General features: G+C 46.3%; 1 protein-coding gene and 1 long non-coding RNA gene across 3 annotated transcripts in view; one reads left to right on the forward strand and one right to left on the reverse strand.

The window, feature by feature from the left end:
• Positions 1-2,613: 2,613 nt before the first annotated feature.
• LOC126531577 (uncharacterized) overlaps positions 2,614-23,492 on the forward strand; it is a 32,783-nt gene continuing 11,904 nt past the window's right edge. For both annotated transcript variants that reach the window (XM_050179146.3, XM_055071262.2), the window contains exons 1-2: positions 2,614-2,745; positions 7,508-8,618. In XM_050179146.3, coding sequence (XP_050035103.2) covers positions 2,653-2,745; positions 7,508-8,618 — 1,204 coding nt within the window. In that variant the 5' untranslated portion in view covers positions 2,614-2,652. The remainder of the gene's footprint in view (positions 2,746-7,507; positions 8,619-23,492) is intronic.
• Positions 18,546-23,213, reverse strand: LOC129385134 (uncharacterized). Its single transcript, XR_008612717.2, has 3 exons — positions 22,681-23,213; positions 22,172-22,210; positions 18,546-21,581 (listed from the first exon to the last, which is right to left on the reverse strand). It is a non-coding gene; the product is annotated as an uncharacterized lncRNA (long non-coding RNA).

Below are 23,492 nucleotides of genomic sequence, written 5' to 3' on the forward strand. Positions count from 1 at the left end.
AGTTACATTCTTAAAGAAACCGCTGTTTTATTCGTTGAACCACAAAGGTAACTGTGTATATATATATATATATATATATATATATATATATATATATATATATATATATATATATATATATATATATATATATATATATCATAAGAAGCCAGTGAACAGACACGAAAGACAGCATAGGAGAAGTTACTTATTAATAGAATTAAAGAAATAATAAATTAATAGAAATGAAAATTGATGAACAGGCTGCCGCTAGCGATAAACGAACCCGGCAATGTTGAACACGCGAACCCTATCGAATGAAACTAGCTTAGTAGGGCTCTTTGCGGAATTATCAGGTCATATCTGGGACACTGCATGGCATAGGGAGATTAGGAGAGCTAGCGAGGTATATACAGTACTCAATAATGTGCAGGTCTCGTGCAGAGAAACGTTCCTGATGAGAAAGAAACCGGGGCAGGTTTTATATTACACAGGGATGCGGCATTCAGCGTCGATAAATTCTATAGCATTAAACAAATGATAGCGGTCACTGTAATAATGGTAAATAAGTGGCACAATATATTGTTATATCGTTTGAAAACATATATACAGCTGAAAGAGAGCCATAGAAAGCAAGGAGCACGCTGCCACCTAACACGGGTATGTGCACAACGCCTGCCTATCTTCATACGAAAGGAGGGGACAGGCACATAGAAATTGAAGATAGTAAGAAGGGAAGGAAATAGGAAACAAAGGACAAGATTACAGATGCCAGGGACTAAAGTAAAGCAATGACGCAGAATAACGCACTGCTGTAGGAACACGAAGAATCGCTACAGTTCGCTCTACTAAAAGAACGTTACAAAGTCGCAGAAATAATTTCCAAGGTCTCCTCATTCGCAAACAAAGGGAGAAAATAAGCTACAAACAGCTATCAGTCAAGTTAAAGTAGTGCAGGTGTATGCACCAATGTCTAGTGATGACGGTAAAATACAAAGGCACTATGAAGAAGCCTGTTCGATTAGCAACGAAAAAGACTAAATCAGTATATCCCGCCCTCATGAGGGACTCCAATGCGAAAGTGTGGGAAATGCAGGCTGGGCAGCAGGCCACCTGGAACAATGACGTCAACTCTAGAAATAGTATAGATAGTGGAGGAGTTGTTTTGGTAGGGTTTGCGGAAAGGGATCGATTGAGTGTAACGAATACATTCGCCGGAAAATGCACTAATCGGTAGTTGGCACTGAAAAATCTGCTCACCAGACGACAGAAGAAAAAAAAAAAAGCCTTTTTCAGTGATTGATTCACTATAGGACGCCTCTTCCTTCACTTATGATTCATCGTGACGTTGACTAACTCTTCCTTCATAATCGGGAAGCGCAACTCGAAAAAATGAAATACAAACCATCGCCACCACTGTAACCAAGCCAAGCTATACGGTTCACTTACCCCGACTGTTGTACATTTCTCTTTGTGCCATTGCTTCCCGCGCCGATTGTTCGTGAACGCAACAGCTGCGGCTCGTTTTCCGCGACGTGTTCGCCGTGCGTCAGAAGAACCCGCGCTAAGCGGTCTAACCGACAGACTGGTGGTCTTGGAATAGGCGATAAAACGAGACTGTAAAACACCGCTCGGTAAAGCGTTCCCCTTCTCCGAATGCCTTTCCATTTGTGTTTTACTTAGCCGACTAACAGAACGTCTTTGTGATGCAATTATAAATGACAACCTGGAGGAAGAAATACGATGGGGAACGTTTAAAAGAAACGAAATGTTGCAGGTTCGAGCTAGTGGTTGCTTCGGGTAAGTTTTGATGAGACAGCCGAGAGCTCTAACGTCCACCAATAAACACGTGAATTGGCCAGCTCATTAAAGCCTTCGACGTTCCTGTTGACGTGATCATAATAAAGAAGCTATATTGGCAACAAAAAGAAAGAAGAGGATAAAGTGGCCTTGTTTCGCAAAGCGTTTCGATCTACGAAGATCTCTCCTAGCCAAACTCGCTGTTTCTTTCTTCTTTTATCCGTTCTATTTCTTTTTTTCGTATCTATTCGCACTTGCTGCATTAAAGTTTACGCAACTCTTCGCGCTCAAAAAAACGGGGCCGCTCCTTCAAAACAGCTTCGCTTCGTTTGTCGCCATGATAGCAACAGGTCGCTTCCAAAAATGCAGAACCGCGTTGCGGCGTAAGCGCCTCGCCGGCACCCGCAGGTTCCTTGCGCCACCTCCCCCGCATCCACAGGTAAACGCACCTATACAGAGAAACACACAGGGTGCTCCCAAACATGATCCCCTCGAGTAGGGCTTGTTCGAAGCGCGGGAAAGAATCAAACTACAAAGTGACAGGGGAAAAGAAATAAAACGAGAGCGTGTATTTCCCAGGGCGAGAAAGGATACGGCGCTCGCGTCCAGGAGGGCAGCGGAGGACGACAGCAATGGCTGCCGCCGCGTCGCCCCGCACTCTCCCTGGCGCGAGATCGCTGGAGCGCAGACACACCGCGCTCGCGCGCGCCAGCGCTCTCCGTTACGCGACCGGCGCCGTGGGCGCTCTCCTATCAGGCTCGTGCGAAGGCGTGGCCCCGAGCGCCGCCGCTCCGCCCCGAGGTCTGCCGCCGACGTCACGCATTGGCAGGCCGCGGTACTCACGCAACTGGTCTACCGGCTGCTCGTGCCAACATGGACGAGGGCAACTCGGAACCGCAGACGAAAAAAAGACGACGCCTGGAACCGCCGCAGAAGACACCGGTCGCCGTTGCGCCCGATGGCCAGGTGAGGGACACCAGCGGTTCTTGGGACGCCCGGCGAGACATCCTCGCCTTTTCGTTGTCCTCTTCCACGGCACGCGCTAAGCCTAACCGATGCATCGTGAAACCCGGGCTCAAGCCCCGGGCGATTCCGCAGCTCCGCCAGATTACATCTACGATGCTCGTAATCGGAGATTAGAGCCGATGCGTGCTGACGTAATGGGCAGGGAAAACCCCGACTTAAGCGTTCTTTGAGAAATAACAAGAGTACGCCCGAAGCATCGAAGAGTGACGAGCGGCCCGAATCCGAAAACGCGCGCGCATCCATAACAACCCGAGATTCCGGCAACGATTTCATAGTTGAGTAGTCTCAACGCGATTGCTTGCGTATTGCATGATGTACAACTGAAAGCTCGATTTAAAGATATTTTTGCGTGACGAAAGGGCCCATGGTGCACGAGCCACATAAGCTGAGGGGAAAAAGCGATAAGCTCTGGCTTGTGGAGACTGCTCTGTCACAGCGGAAGCGCGAGTAAGCCTAAAACGACGAAGCCTATGAACACCTCGTACTCAACGAAACATCGCGCCGGTGTTTTCATCATATACCCATCTCGCACTCTCTGGGGGCACCATCAATTCGCTGGAATGCGATCGGTAATTAACGCCTGGTCGCCACTGTATATGTGATGTTTTGACACCGCTTGCCGTGGAATAACAGCGCTTGGCTCAAAAGGCCGGGTGTGAGGACACGAGGTTTGTTGTTCTCTCTCTGTCAGGAAAGCCGCTGCCGCCAAGCGTGTGCATGCGACCCGCCATGTGGCCTGAACGAGTGTTTGTCTGTGTGTGTGCTTGCCGTTACGCCCACTTTTTGACGCGCCCGTTGGTGTGTTCGCTTACACGTGTGCGGCGTTCCAGATGCCGAACAATGACCATATCACTCTTACTCGTCACTTTGTTGGTTGCGGACGTTGCCGGTTCCTCAAATTTACAGACACCCATCCGATCAGTGACCCCTGAACGCCAAACAAGCTGCCTACAAACTGGTGGAGTTGAAATTTTCTGGGGAATTTATTTGTTTTCAAAGTTCTTTGCAAGAAACAAAAGATCTAGAAGTACGCTGCATGCCTATGTGTGAAATAAGTAGGCGTTCGTCGGGGTTGGAGAAGGTGGCTGTCGTGATAGGGGCATTGGAGATAAACGGTAATGTGATTGATTCTGGTAGATTAGTCCTGTTGGACTGTGTGTGTTTGCGCTGTGTGCGTTTACTCTCTTCTGCTTTGTCTTTCACGCGATGTTCCTATAGTCAAGATCCACCAACAAGCCCGACTTGCCACCCAATTTTTGGATCGGGAAATAAGACCTAATCGCAGTGCAAATGCATGTTAAACATCGAGAATTTTGCACCCAAGTCACGCCGACGCCTTCACTTTGTGACTTCACATTTTTACTTTATTTTCGTGAATTTCTATCTTCTTTACAACAGAAAAGTTTTCAAAAAAAGTTGCCAGGTTGGGTTTTGGTGCATTTTCGAAGGCAATAACAACTCTTTGTTGGCGGTCAGCAACTCACTATATCCGCTAGCCGACATTGCCACAACGTGTAAATTCAAATGGAGCTACTTCGAGATTTCGAAGATTTGCGCCGCCGCCCGTTCTTCGCTTTCACCTCGCGTTATTTTCCTATTCGCTATTCCGAAAACGTCAACGTGTAGCTAACCTGAACATGTCACTTCCTCATCCTTCAAATTTTCAGGCTGATTTTAACCTTCGAACGGCATGTGCTCCACCCGAATCAAGCTGATAAACAAAAGGATATTACTTCACGCCGGGAAACACCGCATTCTTCAGCAATGCTAGAAGCAGATGTGTCTCACGTTTCTAGCAGCTCGAGGTTCGTCGGCAGAGAGCTTCGCTTCATTGTGACTTACAGCACGCAAGGGGTGTGTTAGGTCCACATTTGTAATGGGGCCACCAATCGCGCGTTACAAGCTCTTGAACGACAGAGATATCAATGTAAGGACGAACATATGATTCTGCCGCTGTGACAGCACCCACCGTCTCTTGTGGCTACTTGTGCCAAAACACACCGTTCTTTGCTCACCGCGTCGTGAGTTCAAAATGCTCGCCTTCTTTTGCGCGCTCACGCATGCGCGCGTTGACTGACATTACTGCTATACAACTACTAGAATTGTATTTACGTGGCCAAGCTATAGCATTCTCAAAGCCTGTTAGTCCTAAATTCAGTTATGCTAAAGCGCGGATGAGTCTCATGTTTTCTTGCTGCTTGTGTAAGCACTCGCCGCGTTCATCCGTGTTCTCTTGATGGCACCTGTAAGGCTTCTAGACATTGGGTTCGAAAAGACATGATTCACCTGGGTCGCATTCCTCTAGATCCCAACTCAATTTGTAGGATGACCAGGCAAATACATCGTTGACTTATCTACGCAGCTATACCGGTGTCCGATATACTATTTGATCGACGCTCCTCTCTATGCAAGTAGCGGTGGAGAATTGCTGGGCAGCCAAGAGGTACCTGTTTACGTGGTGGATCAGTACAGGGCAGCCTTCGATACCGGTTTGGGGTCTCCATGTTCACTAAATTGCTGCACGACCTCTGATATAACTGTAAGCGCCGAATACACCAGATTTTATTTCCATCTGCGCGCCATGTTCGGATCTGTTTGTTTAGAACTTTAACGAAAGTTAGCATAAAATGGTCTACACCTAGGTAAATAGAAATTTTAATTCAGCGCATTGATTGAATTGATTGATTTATTTGATAATATTGGAAATTGTGCCAACTTTAGTCGTTGGCTTTTTCAGATTTCATTTAGTTCACATACTGTCTATACTATACTGGATTATAGCTGGAGGGGCATGTACACGAACACTGTTTAAAATATTAAATACTATAGTTTATACATTAGTTACAGCACAAGAGAACGAGAATGGGCCATAATGAATAAAAAAATGTTCAGGTTAAAAGGAAGGTTAAAATGCAATGAAGCATAACATCAGAAGCCGCAAAAAACAGAAAAAAATAAAATAATGAAATAAAGTTATATAAGGCACAAGCATTCACCATATCTAATTAACTTGAAAGAACGTAGGTTAGGGCGTGTTGGTATTCCATAACTGAGGTTTTTTTGCGCACGAAAAGGGACGAAAGACAGTGGCAAGACGCGGACACAGCGCTAACTTCCAACAATTGTTTTATTCCCTTTTCGTGCGCTAAAAAAACCTTAGTTATACTAATTAATTTGCACACTATTCGTTGTCTACATCATTTCGAACTGCTATCAAAAATTGATCAAAAGATGTCAGATAGCAATAGAAGGATCCAAGTTGTTATATTCCTAAGTAGCAAGAGGGAAAAAAGTATTTCCAGAACATTCAGTTTAAAAAGAGTATTCTGTAAGCATTTGGGCGTGTTTGTGTCTAGTTGGTCTTGTTGTAGATTTGGAGACATATTTTTGACGTGTAAATGTTTATCTGGTGGTTGACTATTTGGTACATAAGTTCTAAACTAGTAATTTTCGCTCGGTACTAAAGTGGCGAAATTCCTGCAGTATTTTAAAAGCTGTGCTGGATGAATCAGAGTGCCTGTATTTATCATAAATTACCCTAACCGTCTTCCTCTGTATTATCTCTAGTTTGTATCTTGTTTAGTATACGGGTTATACAACATTGCCACATTCCAATCTTTATCTCACATACTATAAGAAGGATAAAGAGGAGGAGGAGGAAAAGAAGAAAGGAAGGAAAGGTAGGGAGGTCAACCAGACGCAGGTCCGGTTTGCTACCCTACACGGGGAAGGGGTTTAAGGGATGAAAAGAAAGAAAGTACGGGGAGGGAAGAAGATACTCTCAGTGTCAGGAGGTGCAAAGCTCAACTGAATTTGATGGCGAAATGAGTAAATATAATGTCGCGAGGAAATATGTTCCTCTCTGTTGATGATTAGAGATGTGCAGTGATTAACAAGTTACTTTAACGCTTGATAACTGCAGTTATTGAGAGTGAGAGAGAGAGATAGTATTTTGACTCGGATGCATATGGAAAGAAAGGCTGCTTTATTGCAGTTTTATGATTTCACGTGTCCGGCAGTAAAGAGTGCCTTGCGTGTGCGTTCGCAGGTTTTTTAACCCCCTTACCCTCATTTCCCAAACAAAACAAATGTCGGCGGTTTCGTGAGGAAGAAATACTGTAGTATTTGCTGATAGTCGTTATGACAATCCATACTCATTTATCTTATTTCTCATTGCTTTAATAAGCAACACGCACACCAGTAAATCATGTAAACAAAATTCACGCAGCTGGAGTTTTTAAAAATAAACACACAGAAGACACGCACTGGCGGAAGGTCAGCCAACTTCGTTTCGGAAGTCTTGGTCACGATGAAGACGAAGACAAGTTCTGCTCTCCAAAATTTGGCAGTGGGCGAACACTGAACTCTCGTGTACCACTAGTTGCGTAAATGCTTATTCGGACAAGAGAGAGAGAGGCGTTACAATAAACAACATAATCAACAACAACAAGAATAAACAACAGCAGCTGTAGCAAGAACAACAACTATAGCCCGGAAAACATAAATGGCGGGAAATTCTGGAAAAGAGGCGCGGCGAGAGCATCTCCACATTGCGAGAAGCGCCTTCTTTTGTTAGATTTAAATGATTCATTGTTGCTGACATTTTCAAGAGAAAATGCAACCTTTTCATTCGGTAAAAAAAGATCTGCATTCCACAGTGGTGACGAGACCTACAGCCACTATTTTTCACGTATCTGTACAGGTAGTTGGCCGAAGGAAAGCCACTGACAAGATCCAACATGGGAGTCCTAACCGCGCGGTGTCACCGCCTTCAGTGCAGTCGTCTCAGGGAGTCACCGAAATCGTTATGCATCACCAAGCGACGCAGGACATGGACGACGACGAGCCCGTTCAGGTCAAATACGAGGTCGTCGAAGAAGTCGTGGCTTACGAAACGTGTCCGGCTACCATCATGGCCGCACATGCCGCCGACGAAGACCAGGTGGACAACGACGCCTCCGATAACGTTGCACATTCGCCCACGCTGGTACCGACCATAATCTCGGTCGCTGCGGTCGAAGATGAGGACGCTGCCACAACGCCCAGTGGCTCACCCGAGCTGGCCGAGCTGCGCGTCGAGTGGCCCGTGTCTCCGTCGCAGGCGGCCGTTGTGGTCGGCGGTCCGCACCAGGAAGGCCTGCAGGAGATGTATGTGCTCGACCCGCTGGCGCAACCGACCCCCGAACAACTCGCCATCGTCGGCGCCGCTGGCCCCGACCACATGCCTTGCGACTACCGCATGATGACGCTCAACCAGGGCTCTCCAGGCCCACACGGCGAGTTCCAAGAACTGCCGCCGTCCCACCACCACGCGCAGGGACAGCCGTACCTGCTCACCTCTCCCGGCGGCAGCTACTCGGTGCGAATCCTCTCGGACGATGGCCAGCCACTGCCGCAGACTCAGCAGCAGCACTTGAAGCTCGTCAAAGGCAGTGGCAGCCGCGGAGCAGTCGTGGTGGACGGCGGCAGCGGCGCCGGTGAAGTGGTGCACGGCGAGGTGTTCGTCCCGTCGGCTGTGGACATTGTGCCGAGGACGACCGCGTACGGACACCACGCCGGTGTGCTCGCAGCGGCGGCGCCGGTCGCCACGGTGCTCCCACCAACCGCCGCCGCTGCCACTGGAGCTGCGTTTCTTTCCAGGGACGTCAGCTACGTGCTGCCACAACAGCAGCCGCAGCAGCATCACCAGCGCCAGCAGACGCAGGCGACGGCGCACCAGCCAGCGCAACAGCAACCGCAAGCGTCCCAGACGCAGCCGCAACAGACTCACCAGTCCAGAAGCTCCAGGAGCAGTGGCCGGACGAGGGACAGAAGTGAGTGTGTATGCTATGCTTACCACGCGGCGTGATTTTCAGGGCTAAGGCGTGTTGCAAAATAGTTCGATATGATTTGGTGTAACATTCTTTATTTGAGTCTTTACCATGTCTCACTAGGGCCACCAGGACTTGACCTGTCGTGTCTGCAGATAGCCTTTCTGATAGAAATCTAACCACCTTGCAGCTGGCGACCATCCATGCTTAACAGAAGGTCTGACTGACTTATTTGTAGGTCTTTCTGGCGTAAGCGACAAGTTTGACCAAAGAGCGCCATGACTAGTCCAAATACTTTGCAGTGTTAGAAAACAATCCAGTGTAAAATATATTGCAAATACTTGAGGAAGACATGTGTGGAGAAGCTTTACAAAAGTAACGCTGCAAAAGGTAGCGGTAGACCTGTATATCATACCTACAGGTGGACCTGTAGGTATAATCAGTGCAAGATGTTTGTGCGAAAGCGTTCGTTAAAAAACATCGGTGTACAGTGACGTACCAAAAGACTGGCACATAAAGTTTAGTTGAATATAGAACAATGGGGGGGACTTGGGGCACACAGTCGGAAAAGCAACGCTGTCGTACAGCGTCAGTCTATGACTCGATCCTGCCTCAGCAAGGCCGAGAGATTGTCGGCATTCCAGGCCACCCTTTCCCAACGTCCATATTCAACATGGAGTGTGAACCTGCAGAGTGGCTCTTCTATAATCTATTCTTTCCGTTACAGCATGCCTGTGTAACGAAAGGTCTAATCCGTACAAGGTAGTATGAACGCCAACAGCAACTGTAACTGGTTATATCGACCCGCTGCATCAACGTGTGGAATCTCTGCAACATCAGCCGCGCTGCCACCCCTAAAAGAATGCAGTGACAACATGAATACTAAGTAGGAATAAGTCGTAGTCTTTGTTAAAGAAACAAACGGCTTTCCCAGTTTCTTTTGTTTTTTGATACATAACGTTAGCCTGGGTGTTTTATGAAATTCTACAGAGCTGTGCAGATACCAAGCTCGCGTTTCGAAACCAAGATTCCGACGACTCTTTGAACCCTTAATTCAATTAACATGAACAGCATTTATGACCACCCAACTCCTGGATACGTTATGATTCCCTCATGGTATTGAGAAGACATCGAGGTCAACCAAACGTTTCAAGGACCAGTTTGCTACCTTGAAAAGGGGCAAGAGGGGCAAGGGAACAGAGGATAGAGAGGGGGAACAAGAGAATGCGACTGCGCCAAGGAGAAAATGTGGTAAAGCCAACAGGCCATGACACTATTGTCGCATTTTGAAGTCTACACTTCCATGAAAACCTGTCATTATCTATCAAAATCGTGACTTATGTGTTGATACTTACAACCCTGTCATACCTTCAGAAAAATATTTCACGAACGCCTATTATACAAAAATACTCATATGAATCAGAAAACCTGTACATATATATTTAGACAGCTCGTCTCGAAATCTCACGTTTAAGTGCGCGGCACCTAATTAATGACGAAATAAACGCACCCAGACAGTTGCCTGCGTTACGCTTCATTGTACTTGTGTAGGGGTGTGCGAATATTCAGAAATTTCGAATAACGAATTGAATAGCGTCCTATTCGATTCAGCCTTCAAGTCGAATAGTCGCTATTCGTGAATTGGAACATTTTTCGAATAGTTTTCGTCAACTGTGTGCAAACAAACATAAAACTGGAGCACAAGTACGATCACTTTCATCCCCGCGAGCATTGCATAGACATAAAAACTGAGAGCTTAAAGACTGGGGCAGGCTACATCACTCATGGAGTCAGATTTCACAGGTTTTACAGTGATCATTCGCACTCTTTTAAGAGTCCTGTGCATGCGAACAAAGTGTTTAATTGTTCCTAATGCTCCATCTGTGGTTTTTATAAACGACGCTTTATGACGTGCAACGTAATGACAGAAAGTTTCTTACGTTATGGATACTAGGATGGAAACTTAGTTTTACATCAATTGTGGGAATGGCTGCTTAATATTCGATATATATTCCAAAAGTATATGATATTCGATTCGCTTCTGGCACTCAATATTCTATTTGTATTCGATTTGGTCTCAAAAAATTATCATTCGCGCACCCCTATAGACTTGTGCTTTGAAAGAAGTCATTATGTATACATGCAGTTTTACCACCTGTTATAAAGAAGTAGTGACGTAAATATCCATATGTTGTCTTACATTGTCAGTTACGCAAAGTTTCGCTCATGTCACTGATTAGTGGAGGGACACCTTATGATCAAGATTTATTAACTTTACGCTGAACGATTATTGCAGGGGGGGGGGGGAGGGGGTCTACTAATGAATGGGCTAGATAATGCCCTCAAATGTAGGGCTTTGATATAAATATGCACGTTCTGTAACCCCGCTGAAATATTTATAGTGCAGTAAAAAAATGTCACAGTAACTGAAGCTGTGTTAGGCAAGCCTCTATCGAACGCTGTTCGGTAGTGGGGCTTTCTTTAATTTTACATGCACTGGGGTGTTCGAGTTTGTTTCTATTAGCTTCGGTGGCTCACATAAATGAATGAAATTGAATATTTAGAATTTGCGTATTTCGGAATAACGGCAGTCGTTGAAACATTTAATGAATACATAAGCATGAATTTATTGTAAAAAATAACTGTGGTAACGTGTGGCTGTGGAGGAAAGCTTTATTCAAGGACTACCATTTTTCTACTGCCATATCAAGACTAGACGCACAGATCGTTTCAAGCTGAGTGCACGAAATACAGTTCGAGCTGTATACTCGATGCCACTAAGAGTGGCATAACGTGCAGTGAAAGCAACCTCGAGTCGAATTGCGTGGCTTCTCAGCGTGCACAGATGGTAAATTCAGTCCAAAATATTGGTCAATCCTTTGAAAGTGAATGCGCCTGTAATCGGACACAGACTAACAGATTGCGGAAGCATCGCGCATAGCGCAAGGAAGCAGGGAATCGTCATCTGGTCGGCCAAATAGTGCAGGATTGCAGCGCCCATTGATGGAGGTACTTCCCCTGAGGCAGTGCTGCTTTTGAATCAGAAAACAAAGCTCCGACGACTCTTCCCGTGGCCTGAGGCGGACAACCCATGTTTTGTGGTTGGGACTAAAAAACAATCAATTTTCAGGCACACGTGGTTCGATGCATGCTTCCTTAGAAGCACGTGATGTAGACATTCTAGACACACTTAGTTGGTTGAGACCTCAGGATGGTTTTCGAAGTTGCTTTGCGATTACTTGAACAGGAAGGTGCAGCAGTAACCTTGACGGTGTCCACTCTGGTGGACTAATATAACTAGGACTTGGTGGGTATATCTGGTAATAAGGAGTTCAAAATGAGAAATCCGGCATATGCTCACGTAAGGGCGCCACTTTCTCTTTCGCGATCTTTGCGATCATGTCACTGATTAGTGGAGGGACACCTTATTATGATCAAGATTTATTAACTTTACACTGAACGATTATTGCAGGGAGGGGGGGGGGGGGCGAGGGGGTCTACTACAAGGTGCGGCTCAAACACGGAGGCATCGGGCCATTTCAACCCAATGTTTTCGGCTGTGCGTAATCCCCGTGATCACCTTGTACCAAAAAGGCGAACGCAGTTATTTTTTACAATCCATTTCTTTGTTTATGCATAAACAGCGCATTTTCTCAACAACGCGTTGAATTTATTCGCCTGCTTACTTGAAGAATGCAAGGTGGGTAAGAAAAGCTCTGTGAGTCATCGCCAGCGCTGCCGAACGCAGTAATGTTATCTGCGGACTGCAGGTTACTGGGACATTCTATTGCTAAACATATAAGAAAAGACAACTCAATTTGTCCTCCCAAGATTATCCTAGGTCCGCGGCGTTTGAGGTGCCGTCTGATTTGTCGGCATTGTCCTTCTCGCCGTCGTGACGTCATCGTCGTCACACGGGTCCACGAAGTGTGCGTCGCCGCACTGTCGTCGCTATCAAATATCGTCATCGATGTCACGTAAGCGTCCTCTGGGCAACTGCTGCTATTCTTGTTGGGACATAAAGCTTCGTTTTCAGTGACACTAAGCAATCGCTTTTGTTTTTGTTGAGGACAACAAGCTATACCCCACCATATCGTTCAGTCAAGCGACCCCATGGAATAACGCATTTCAGGTGTATTTTTGGCGCTGTCTCCTCGCGCTTAATATTTCACGGCGCACGATGCCTGTGCTTTTGTCACTACCGAAATGCGATCGCGTAGCTGACCCTTGAGAAATATAGATGTAGATGAAGCCGGGAGTGTATAAGCGTTGCCGCTCAAGAGACAAAGAGAGAGACAGAAGAAAGAGAAAAGGCAGAAAAGTTAACCAGAAGAAAACAATCCGGTTTGCTACCCTACACTGGGGGGAGAAGGGAGTGGGAGGTAAAGAGATAGGAAAGTAGAGAGCGAGAGATGCACAATCACAGCCTGCCACTGTCACCGCGCACTATCATCGCACAGTAGCACTTGTAGCACTGCAAACATCAGCTCAGGCACCAGCCACTTGATCTTAAAACTCCAACAGTGCCTTGGCCGCCCTCCGCTGCGATAGCTTGTTGGCTTGCACAAGACGTGTACGACAAGACTAAGTTGGATGCTTACGTATTTTGTGGCAGATCTGGGGACTATCTCGGAAACGGGGCTTACCGCAAGCTTAATTTGGGTGGGCACTTTTTGACCATTCATCGGCTGCAGTTTCACGATTACGTGTGCGACACAGTCCATAATGAAAATTTTGTGAGCAGGGAACTTTAATTAATTATTTGATTAATGAGTATCGTTGTTCGCGCACACAGAATCTGCAAAGACAAAGAATCTGCAAAGCAGCATCCTCCCAGCTTGCCTAATGCTTTAGCAACATTTGTGAAAATGAAACCTTCAAAACAGTACACATAACGTAGCAGCGCCGAGGCAGCTACCTAGCTAAAGAAAAGCGCGCACGATCTGCGCTGCATACGAGAGACCCCAAGATATGCAGATGACTCTGTATCGTGCTCGCAGCCATGCGTATGCGTGTTTTGTTTTTTGTTTGTTTGTTCTCTTTTTCTTGTGACTCTGTTTACTACTACCTTCCGTTTGATTATTCTCATCGGCGATTGTTGAGTTCCTGGATGCCAAGAGAGAGAGAGAAGAAAAATGTTTTCATTCGAGAACAGTACAGCAGCTCAAAAAGAGCCGAAAAAACTAAACCTTCAAAAGGAAGAACACCGGAGGGGAGAAGAATAACTTTGTAGTTATGCCAAGCTTTCTTTTCCAAATCTGTTTGGCAGTTATTCAAGTCTTTGGCAGTTGTGCTGAGATCATGCAAACTTTTAGATACAGAGTGTGACGTGCAGAGCAGCCCACTCTTATGACGAAAGCTGCTTTATAGAATTCAGGCTGACATTACATTTATTTACTTCGCGGGCAAAAAGTGACCAATATGATGCATCTATGAATGAAAAGTTTTTACTCATTCAATTCCATATCAGGACGCTATTACCACTTGAATTGTAATGAGGTGATGGTGATACTGAGAGTCTTGTTCGCTAGTTGCTTTGCCGTCAATAAGAAAAGCGATATCTATACCGTAAACGAGGTTTAAGGTCACAGTCGATTAAATGCAGTTGAAGTCAATGTACCTCAACGTCAGCCGCATTGTTTCCTGTTTTACATACAACACTATGACTAACACAGATTGACGTAGATGACTGCCATAAGAACTGAAAATCGAGATAGTCGTTGCTGGTTCCTTATTAACTGCAGCGCAGCAGGAAGACAAAGGACAGAAACGAAGTGAGCACAAAGAGCACTTGGCCTTGTTCTACAATCTGGGCGGTGGGCAACTGTGAGGTTAAGGGAAACTTAAAAAATTCAGCGTTGATTTAGCGATAAATGCGAGAGAAATGCGTTAGCATTACGTCGCTCCTCATTGAGGTCGCGGATCCACGATTTAAACCACGCAGCGGGTCGCACTCAGTCTCGATATTGCCTCGATTGAGCTTTGAGATTTGATGATGAATATCTCTAATTAGGTGCGATTTTCATGATTTTTCAGAAGATAGGTGTCGATGAAAATATCACAGCCTCCAAAATGGCCATTCAGACAACTGCCACTAATGCACTGAAGAAACAGGTAATCAATGATTTATAGTTATTGAGTCTTCTGAAGCTCACGTTATTTGCGGCATAGTATGTCCGCATCGCCTGGGAGCTCGTCTACAAGAACGCCATGTTCGCTGGCTGAATAATATCTTATAACAAAATCTGGTATGGTCTAACACACACACACACACACACACACACACACACACACACACACCTATATATATATATATATATATATATATATATATATATATATATATATATATATATATATATATATATATATATATATATATATATATATGCACGCTCTTCTAAGCCTCTCCGGTCTCCTGTTTCTACCTCTGCCACGGAATCGCCTTCCCACACTTCACAGACATACACTTTTTTTTTTCAATTTTTACCCTCCTAACGCTAACGCATAAAAAAAAGAACAGAGAAACAGAGAGTAAACGCCGATACACGCATTTAGTCCAGCACTACAATTCGTGTGGTTGTGTCCCTCAATCCCAAAAAGTTATTCTTATTGACAGACTTGGCGACAAGAATAAAAGAACAATTCGAGAGGCTTTTCACATTAGTAAGAATAAAGAAATATGCCTTCGCCAGGCGTCTGTCATATTGAGTGATAAGGAGGTAAAATCATTCCGAAGCAATCATAAATCAAAAGGTGGTGGAAACGACGGCGTGCAGTAATCTTCATGTCGGTTTTCTTTCTGCATTCGTTTATCCTTAATGTTGACCTGCTCATGAGCGGAAAGAGAGCGGAAGGGGAAGACTGTAGGAATATTTGCACAAGTGTACCTCTATCGAACCCAGAAGCGGTATTTTCGACCACGCCAGTCTACATGCGTATTAACTTTGCTCTTATTTCTTTCGTCAAATAAATCTCAGTTGAGAAAGAAACAGCGCTGTGTGTGTTCACTTCGTTTCCGTCCTTTGTCCTCCTGTCGCGCTGTAGTAAATGATGGATCACACAGACAAGTTGTCACAAAACGCTATCAGTAGCCTGAGCGCATTTTCGGATAACGGTTTGCTGCCGAAACGTTTGCTCGAGGCACCATCTCCTGCGACACCCTTGTCACCATCCTCGCATGCTTTCTCTGTCTTGTTTGCTCGCTCTTTCGATAGTCGACATTGGCCAGCATAAAGTGGTCACTGCGAGATCCTTTTCTGGGAGTCTGTGGCCAGAGCTCTCGAATTATAGCGCGAGCCTAGTTAAACCAACTTGCCCGTCTGAAAACTCCAGACAACAGTGCCGTACTTTGTATAATAAACACACGGAACCGCGAAGACGGTTCATTGGGTACATGGATAAAAACGCAGCTTGACTGAGACAAGGACAAGAAGAAACACAAAGCTACATCACAAGCGCTTGTGATGTAGCTTTGTGTCTCTTCTTGTCCTTGTCTCAGTCACGCTGCGTTTTTATCCAAGTATGAACGAACTAGCCCAAGTTGAAGTTTTGCTACCAATTAGATACACATTAAAACTTCTTTCTGGGCGAGTTGGTGCATACTTGATTTGAAAATTGTTACAGCGCTAACACATGCATTCACAATGTAACAAGGACGAGACACAGACGCTGTACACGTGGTACACATGGTACACATGGTACACATGGTATACTGTTACTAAGCGCAGTGGCGAATTCGGTTCCCCACCGCGGCAGTAGCATTTTGGCGGGGGCGAAACAAAAGGGAAAAAAAATACATATATGCACAAAAACAACGTGAACAGATGTCGGTGCGCTTTGAAGAAAGATATGCGAAGGAAAGGTACGGCATGTATGTTTGAAAGGTAAAGGCGATCGTTTGATCGGTCAAGTAATCACTAGGAGAAAGAAGCTCCCCAATATATGGTTCGAATGGATCAATAGATACACGATTAAATTCCTCGACAAATTTCGCGGGCAGCGGCTCGTATGTCACACCGGCCACGCGTTGAACAGGCGATACGTTTACTGAAAGCACGCCTGTACTGCAAACATGTGATACGCTGCTATGGTGGCTGCGTGCTCCGGCGCTAGTTGACAGAACCACCGTAGACGTAAACGTAAATAATAATAATAATAATAATAATAATAATAATAATAATAATAATAATAATAATAATAATAATAATAATAATAATAATAATAATCTAAGATGAAGAGAGGGAAACCGGATAGGTTTTGTATTGCTAGCACAGCGGCGCGGTTTCCACTCGACATACAGAGGTGAGGGAGAAAACATTAAACAAGCCAAACAAAATGGCAGCCAGGCAGCAGTACAGTTCGCCGGCTCGGCGCAGAACAGTTGTCGCAGGTCACGTGACGCGCGCCTGTTGCGTCGACCAAATCCGCCGCCGGCGCACGCGCGACCGTCGCATCACGAATCTGCGGCCGCCGCCGCCGCCGCCGCCGCTGCTGCGTCCCCCGCACGGATAGGGAAAGAAAGCATGAAAAAACGCACAACGCGGCAAACGAGCGCGCTGCGTCTCCCTTTTGCGAACGCGCCCCTGAAGCAGGGTGCAGGGCGCGCTCGCGTGGTAATAAACGTGAACTGTCGTCTCTCATCCCGCGCACCGCCGTATGCACGTTTCGCGCTTTGCGCGCGTATAGTGTGTACGCGCGCTAAAAGGAAGCGTGAGCGCGGGCGGCTGTCGGAGTTTCGTATAGAGCGCTCGCGCGCAGCCAAGGCGGTCTATATATTTCTTCTCCGCAGAAGAAATCAGCAACGAACGCCGACGGCAGCGGCATGTATATGCACGCACGAAGCAGCAGCAGCAGCAGGCGGGGGGGGGGCAGCAGTTCGGGACAACTAGCTATAGCTATACAGCGAGGAGTGTGTGTGCGCGCGCGCACAGACACTCTCAACTGCTGGCGTGCGCGCGGCACACACACAGACATGGCAGCAGCAGCAGCCAGCCAGCACACGCACGTGGCCGGACATCTGTGGCTGCCTGCAGGTGCCCGTGCACTTGCGTGCCGCCTGGGATCTCAGCGCCGATCCCCACGAACACCCTTTGTCAGCAGTCCTTGTCGAGGGACAACGCGAGAGCAGCGCCCTGTATACAGCGGCAGACACCCATCTCCGCAACCGTGTCGCCGGACCGCCTGCCCGCCTGCGCGCCCGCCTGCCTTCCCGACGGCAAACTATATCGGCCCGGCCACGTCTTCCTCTGCCGCTGCTGCTGCGATAGCTCGGCGGCGAAGCGCCCGTCCCACCAACTGCCCTCGCTAAACTCCGCCGCCGCCCCGATGGTAGTCGCCCAGACCAGCCGCCAGGCCTCTAGGGGCCAGGCCGTCGGTCGCAGAACCAGGCGGAGGACCGTGGCTCGTCTGCGTACGTACTCGGATGATGCACAGTGTAGAACGTGCCGCTTCCACGGCATGTCCTCCTTTTTTCTCTCTCTCTCTCCCTCTCTAATCACCGGAAGGGAAAAGAAGCACTGCACGTATAGGCGGCGGCACGCGCACCAGCACGTCCCTCCTCGTACAATTAGTCCTAGCTGTGTAAACCTCCTGCAGTCCGGGAGGGTCCAGTATAGCCCTGCGGTAAAAACGCGGCCATTTCTTTATTTTATCTTTTAGTGCAATCGTCACGATGATGCGCCTATTTCGGAAGTAAGTGGTCGGCCGAGCTTTCCTCATGTTCGCCTACGATATTGGAGCTAAAGAAGAAGGAAAGAAAAGGGGATAGCGTACTTTCAGGTCCTGCAGGAGGCACTTACTCGCCTCCGCTCTTTAAGTTAGGTAAACGACAAATCGCAGGTTAGCGCGTTTAGAGCACCTCGCTAGTGTTATTCAGCCAAGCCGAGAAATCTGGAAACAAGGATAAGTGTGGGGTCACCACTAAATGAATCAAACTAACGAAACTGCGAGACCATCCTGCATGGTAGAACAAAGTGAGGGAGGAATAGAAAGCTACTATTTTAAAAAAGTAAAAAAAGAGGAGTAACACAACCAGGAAGACCGAATAAGTAGCAGATTTACACGCTGACAAACTCCTTCTTTCTACTTTAACTGCTTTCGTCGTGTCTGAAGAGCATGTATAGTATACGAAATTGAGTAGAAAGATTATTCATCATTGATAAGTGTTATCGTTCTTCGTTGCATACGAAGCCATGGACATGCCTGTAGAGTAAACTTATGACTTAAAGATGCTATCTGTAAGTCTCCCGAAGTGTAATGGTAGTCAGTAGTAGTAGTAGTAGTAGTAGTAGTAGTAGTAGTAGTAGTAGTAGTAGCAGGAGTAGTAGTCTCCCGAAGTATAAATATGGAGTAAACGGTGCACTGACACTCTACAGGGTTCACATCTGCAGCGGAATTTTTCTTCTGAAAATCTTTGGGGCGACCGTTTCAGTCGTAATGGCATTATTTTTTTAATGAGCCATCTTAAGAACCACAATGGGCACAATAATACACATGTAGTAAATTCTTCAATGCTCACAACTCGATCTTCATATCCATTAGCAGTGTTGCGAACAGACTATAGTGTGGGTTCATGCAACAATATGGAAGTTAGGGTTCACTTTGTTTAATGTTGTTTATGCTCAAAGCGACTGAAATGCAATATGACTAAAGGTCCTTGCCATAAATCAATGGAAAGCGATGACCAACGCTTTATTCTCGATCGCTTATTTATAGTTCTTGAAAGGCCACGAATGGGCACCTTTGTTGTTCGTTTCACTTTCTCTTGAAAGTCATTTGAGTATTTCCTGCAGCTAACCACTTTTTCTAAAACTAAGCATCAACATAAATATCCTTCTGTCGGTTCACAAGGATTTATTTTTGCTTTTCGCCGGCAGTGAACGAAGCATCCCCCTCGCGGAAAAAAAAAAAAAAGAACGAAGTGGGTTAATATACGGGGTAACGTGTAACAGTGCACTGCGCATAAGCGAAGTTGCTGTAGCCCGAACAATATGGCGCACTGTAGTTGTGGTATGCTTCATCGGAACGCCATTTCAGGCAGACAAGATGCACAGCAAAAAAAAAAAAAAGAAAGAAGGAAATAAAACGCGAAAAAATAATCGACCCTGAGTTGGAATCCCGCGCGATCCGCGAGCGCTTGCTAACGCTGCTGCTTAGCCTCAGCCACGTGACGTCACGGACACATTTCGCACGGCGCAGGTGCGCGCCGTTAAGTGCCCGCAATTTCAGCCACGGAGAGGAAGAAATAAAGAAGAGACAAATAAAAGTTGAAGCTCGGCAACGAAGCCCACAGCAGTATACCAACACCTGTGTGCATCCTGTCCGTGAGAGGGCTGCGCAGGATGCTCGGGACCGCGCGACTTAGAGGTTTACGCTCAGAATGCTTTTTTTTTTCTCTCTCTCTTCTCTCTGAGCTCCCACGGCGCGGGAGCGAGACAGAACGTAGCGGGGATATGGTGCCACCACGTTCGCTGAGATCAAAACCTGTCACCTTCAAGCTCTGATCGGAAGCGCAGAATATGTATTTGATCTGATGACTGGCATTCATGCCGCAAAGGCCACTCACACACGCCGTTCGAACTTTCACCGAAGCTACAGCTTTTTTCGCATCCGGTCGCACTGGCGCAAATGCAACGGCAGCGCATCGAACGTCCTCATGCGTCGCCCCAATTCGACGCGCCACTGGACGCGTCGTAACGGCTGCGATGACCTTGTTCGTGCGTGCGAAACGCGAGCGAGCGTACAAGAAATAAGGGAAGCCGAAGGGCTAGATTCTTTATTGTTTAGTCACGACCGCACGAAATTTTTTTTTTTTTTTATATGTAGTGCACCTGGAAGTGTCAGCCGGCGCCACTCACGGGCAGGTCGGCGAATACGGAACGTTCTTTTTAACAGCAGGAGTCACGTGGGCAAAGCCTAGTATGCTACCTCATGGCATTTACACTGCCCGATTTGGTGCCCTCGCTACGAAATGAGCGAGGAAAAGGGGATCCGAACGGCTGCATATTTTGTGCTTTTTTTTCTTTTTGAGTCACAACCATACAATGAAACAGGTTCACGGGCGGAGGAGAGTCAAAGCCGGCTTTTTAGCGTACCTTTTGTGATTGATTACCGAATGTCATAATTAATGCTTACCGGCTCTGTAATTACCTGTAACTTTCTGTTCGTCAGCCGTGTGTGTGTGTGTGTGTGTGCGTGTGCGTGTGTGTGTGTGTGTGTGTGTGTGTGTGTGTGTGTGTGTGTGTGTGTGTGTGTGTGTCACGTGGTAGTGACTGTGAAGAAGGCAGCAAAACTGTGAATGACGAAACTACAGCGTTTTATTTGGTGAACCTGTGCCCTAAAAAGCAAGTTACACTCAAAGAAGACCGATAGCGGCGAACACAGTCGGCTATCGTCGAAAATGTGAGCTGCCGGTCAAGCGCGTCGGCTTTTATACAAGGATCATCGAAGGTTCCAGAGCAATCGCTGGTGCCCGCGTGTCTTCCAGAAAATTCTACGCAATTCGCGTCGCACATGCTGCCAGATTACACATGCTTCGGTGACAACATACAACGGGTAGAAACATCGATAACATTCCAGAAACTTCCTACACGTGTGGGCGCGTCTTGCGCTGAGCGATAACATTTGTTAGACGGTGAAAAGCGGTCACCCGAAAATGATGAACAAGCCACGTGTCAATACATATATATATATATATATATATATGAAGTAGTCGCATGACGGATTGAGCTATTAGAATGATCTTGTAATGGAAGGCACTAAGAAAAGAAATCTGAGAAGAAAATGATAAATTTTCAGGACATCACTATTGTAATCATCGTATCAACTCTGAAGTAAGACACGGAGGCGGACTGAGCGAGCTTGCAGTTGTTGTAGAATATTGAAAGTTACGTTCCGCAGTGTTCTTTTTTCGGAAGTAAGAAATCTTCCTTCTTGTACCTGAAGGCAGCCCTCCCAGCGGCACCCCTGAAAGAAAGAAAGAAAGAAAGAAAGGAAGAAAAGAAGAAAGAAAGAAAGAAAGAAAGAAAGAAAGAAAGAAAGAAAGAAAGAAAGAAAGAAATGAACGTAGAAGTCTGTCTCTGTAGGTGCACGAGAGCAAGCGAAGAGCAAAATGGGGGCTTCTTTAAGGGTAGCAAACTGGGTATCTGTCTTCCGGGTAATATCACTGCCATTCTTACCTCATATATATATATATATATATATATATATATATATATATATATATATATATATATATGTTAAGAAGACCAGCATTTTCATCATAACTTTGCAATCCATCATTCTTTGCGTTTACAATCTTACAACCATTTCCGACTACAGCGAGCCTTTTTAGAAGGGTATATATGCCAAAATATATAACATACTGTTGACCACGAATCTACACTTCATAACACTCGCTACCGTTTTCTAATAGGTGCTCCTAGCTTTTACACATTCATCTTGAATTTCTATACGTCAAAAAAGATGGGTATTTATCTCAATTCTGTGTTCACAGTACAAGCCAGAAGACGCTCCGTAGAGCTGCCAGAACCGAAGTTGGGACACAATTAACTTACCGCAACTGATAAAAGCCATCAGTAAAGGCCGTAATGGTGCTGAAAATAATTAAAATATATGCGTTACCCATTGACAATGTGAGCCGACTCATCGCTAACCATTTTTTTTTTACGTGCGGGGGTAGTGGGGAAGTATTTTTCGCTGCACGTCGTTGAGGGGCTTTTAGCAAGACCTCATGTCTGGGAATAGTGCTTAATTTCTGAGGCCTGATAATAAGGTAAGTTCTACTAGGTGTTGCGCACATAGAATCATTTACAACTTCACAGCTTCAAAGACGCAAAATTTCTCCCTAGACCCCTGATGCGTTTAATGATCATCCTTGCAAGAAAGCACGTCACATTACATTACATCACATAAACAATACACATCATTTGCGTATTGTATGGTTAGGTACTCTGCAGCCGTTGCAAAGCATTCGGGCTGGCATCAGCCACTGTACGAGACCGCGGCTTGTTGAATTGAACATTAATCGGAGCAGAAAATATGATACCGAAGTCAGTTTACTCACGTAGGTTGTTCTCCGTGCAAGCACGTGCACTCTGCAGCGTTTGATGTTTTCTCAAGGAAGCTTTATATCAAACTGAAGCAGCGCCACCAGGTCCACTTAAGTTTTGTCATTCCTAGAATAAAGAGAGATAACAGCCACAGCGCCAGTCTAAAAGCTAGTAAGTACAAAAAAAAAGAATAAAGAAAGAACAAGATAGAACAACCTAAGGGCTTATTGCGTGCGCAGCAATTTTTCCGTCATATATTATACTAAACTCAAAATCGACCACACAGAATCCGACACGCCTCTGCAGGGCGTTCACTGTCCCGTAGCGATGTTGTTCACAATTCAGTTTTAGCAATAGCGTACGCAAGGCTGACAGCGTGGGCCATATCTGTCGGTCCAGTATTTGTAAAATATTCCATTGTTCCCCACATTGGGGTCCGGCAGGTCAACACAGAAACCTTGCCAGGTAGCACGCGTGCACACACACCCGCACATATACGCACGCACGCACACACACACGCGCTCAGAAGTAGCCGATGTTTTTTTCCTCCGGCAGCAGCAGCGGAGTTCAGCGCGGACCGCGGAGCTCCGCCTCCACAGCTGCGTGGCCGGTCGGAACGAAGCGACGCGGCGTCAGAGCCCGGTTACACACGCGTACGGGTGCTGCCTGCGTTGCTCCTTTATTTCTCTCAAGCATGCGTTCAAACAAACACACATAAGCGCGCACATACGCAGCATAACGCGCACACGCGCACACGCGCACACACAAACGCACACGCTGTATCTGCGCTTCTATTATGCCGCTTGCGCACTGCAACGTATGATCC

The sequence above is a fragment of the Dermacentor andersoni genome, chromosome 5 (genome assembly GCF_023375885.2).
Source record: "Dermacentor andersoni chromosome 5, qqDerAnde1_hic_scaffold, whole genome shotgun sequence".
Taxonomy (NCBI): Eukaryota; Metazoa; Arthropoda; class Arachnida; order Ixodida; family Ixodidae; genus Dermacentor; species Dermacentor andersoni.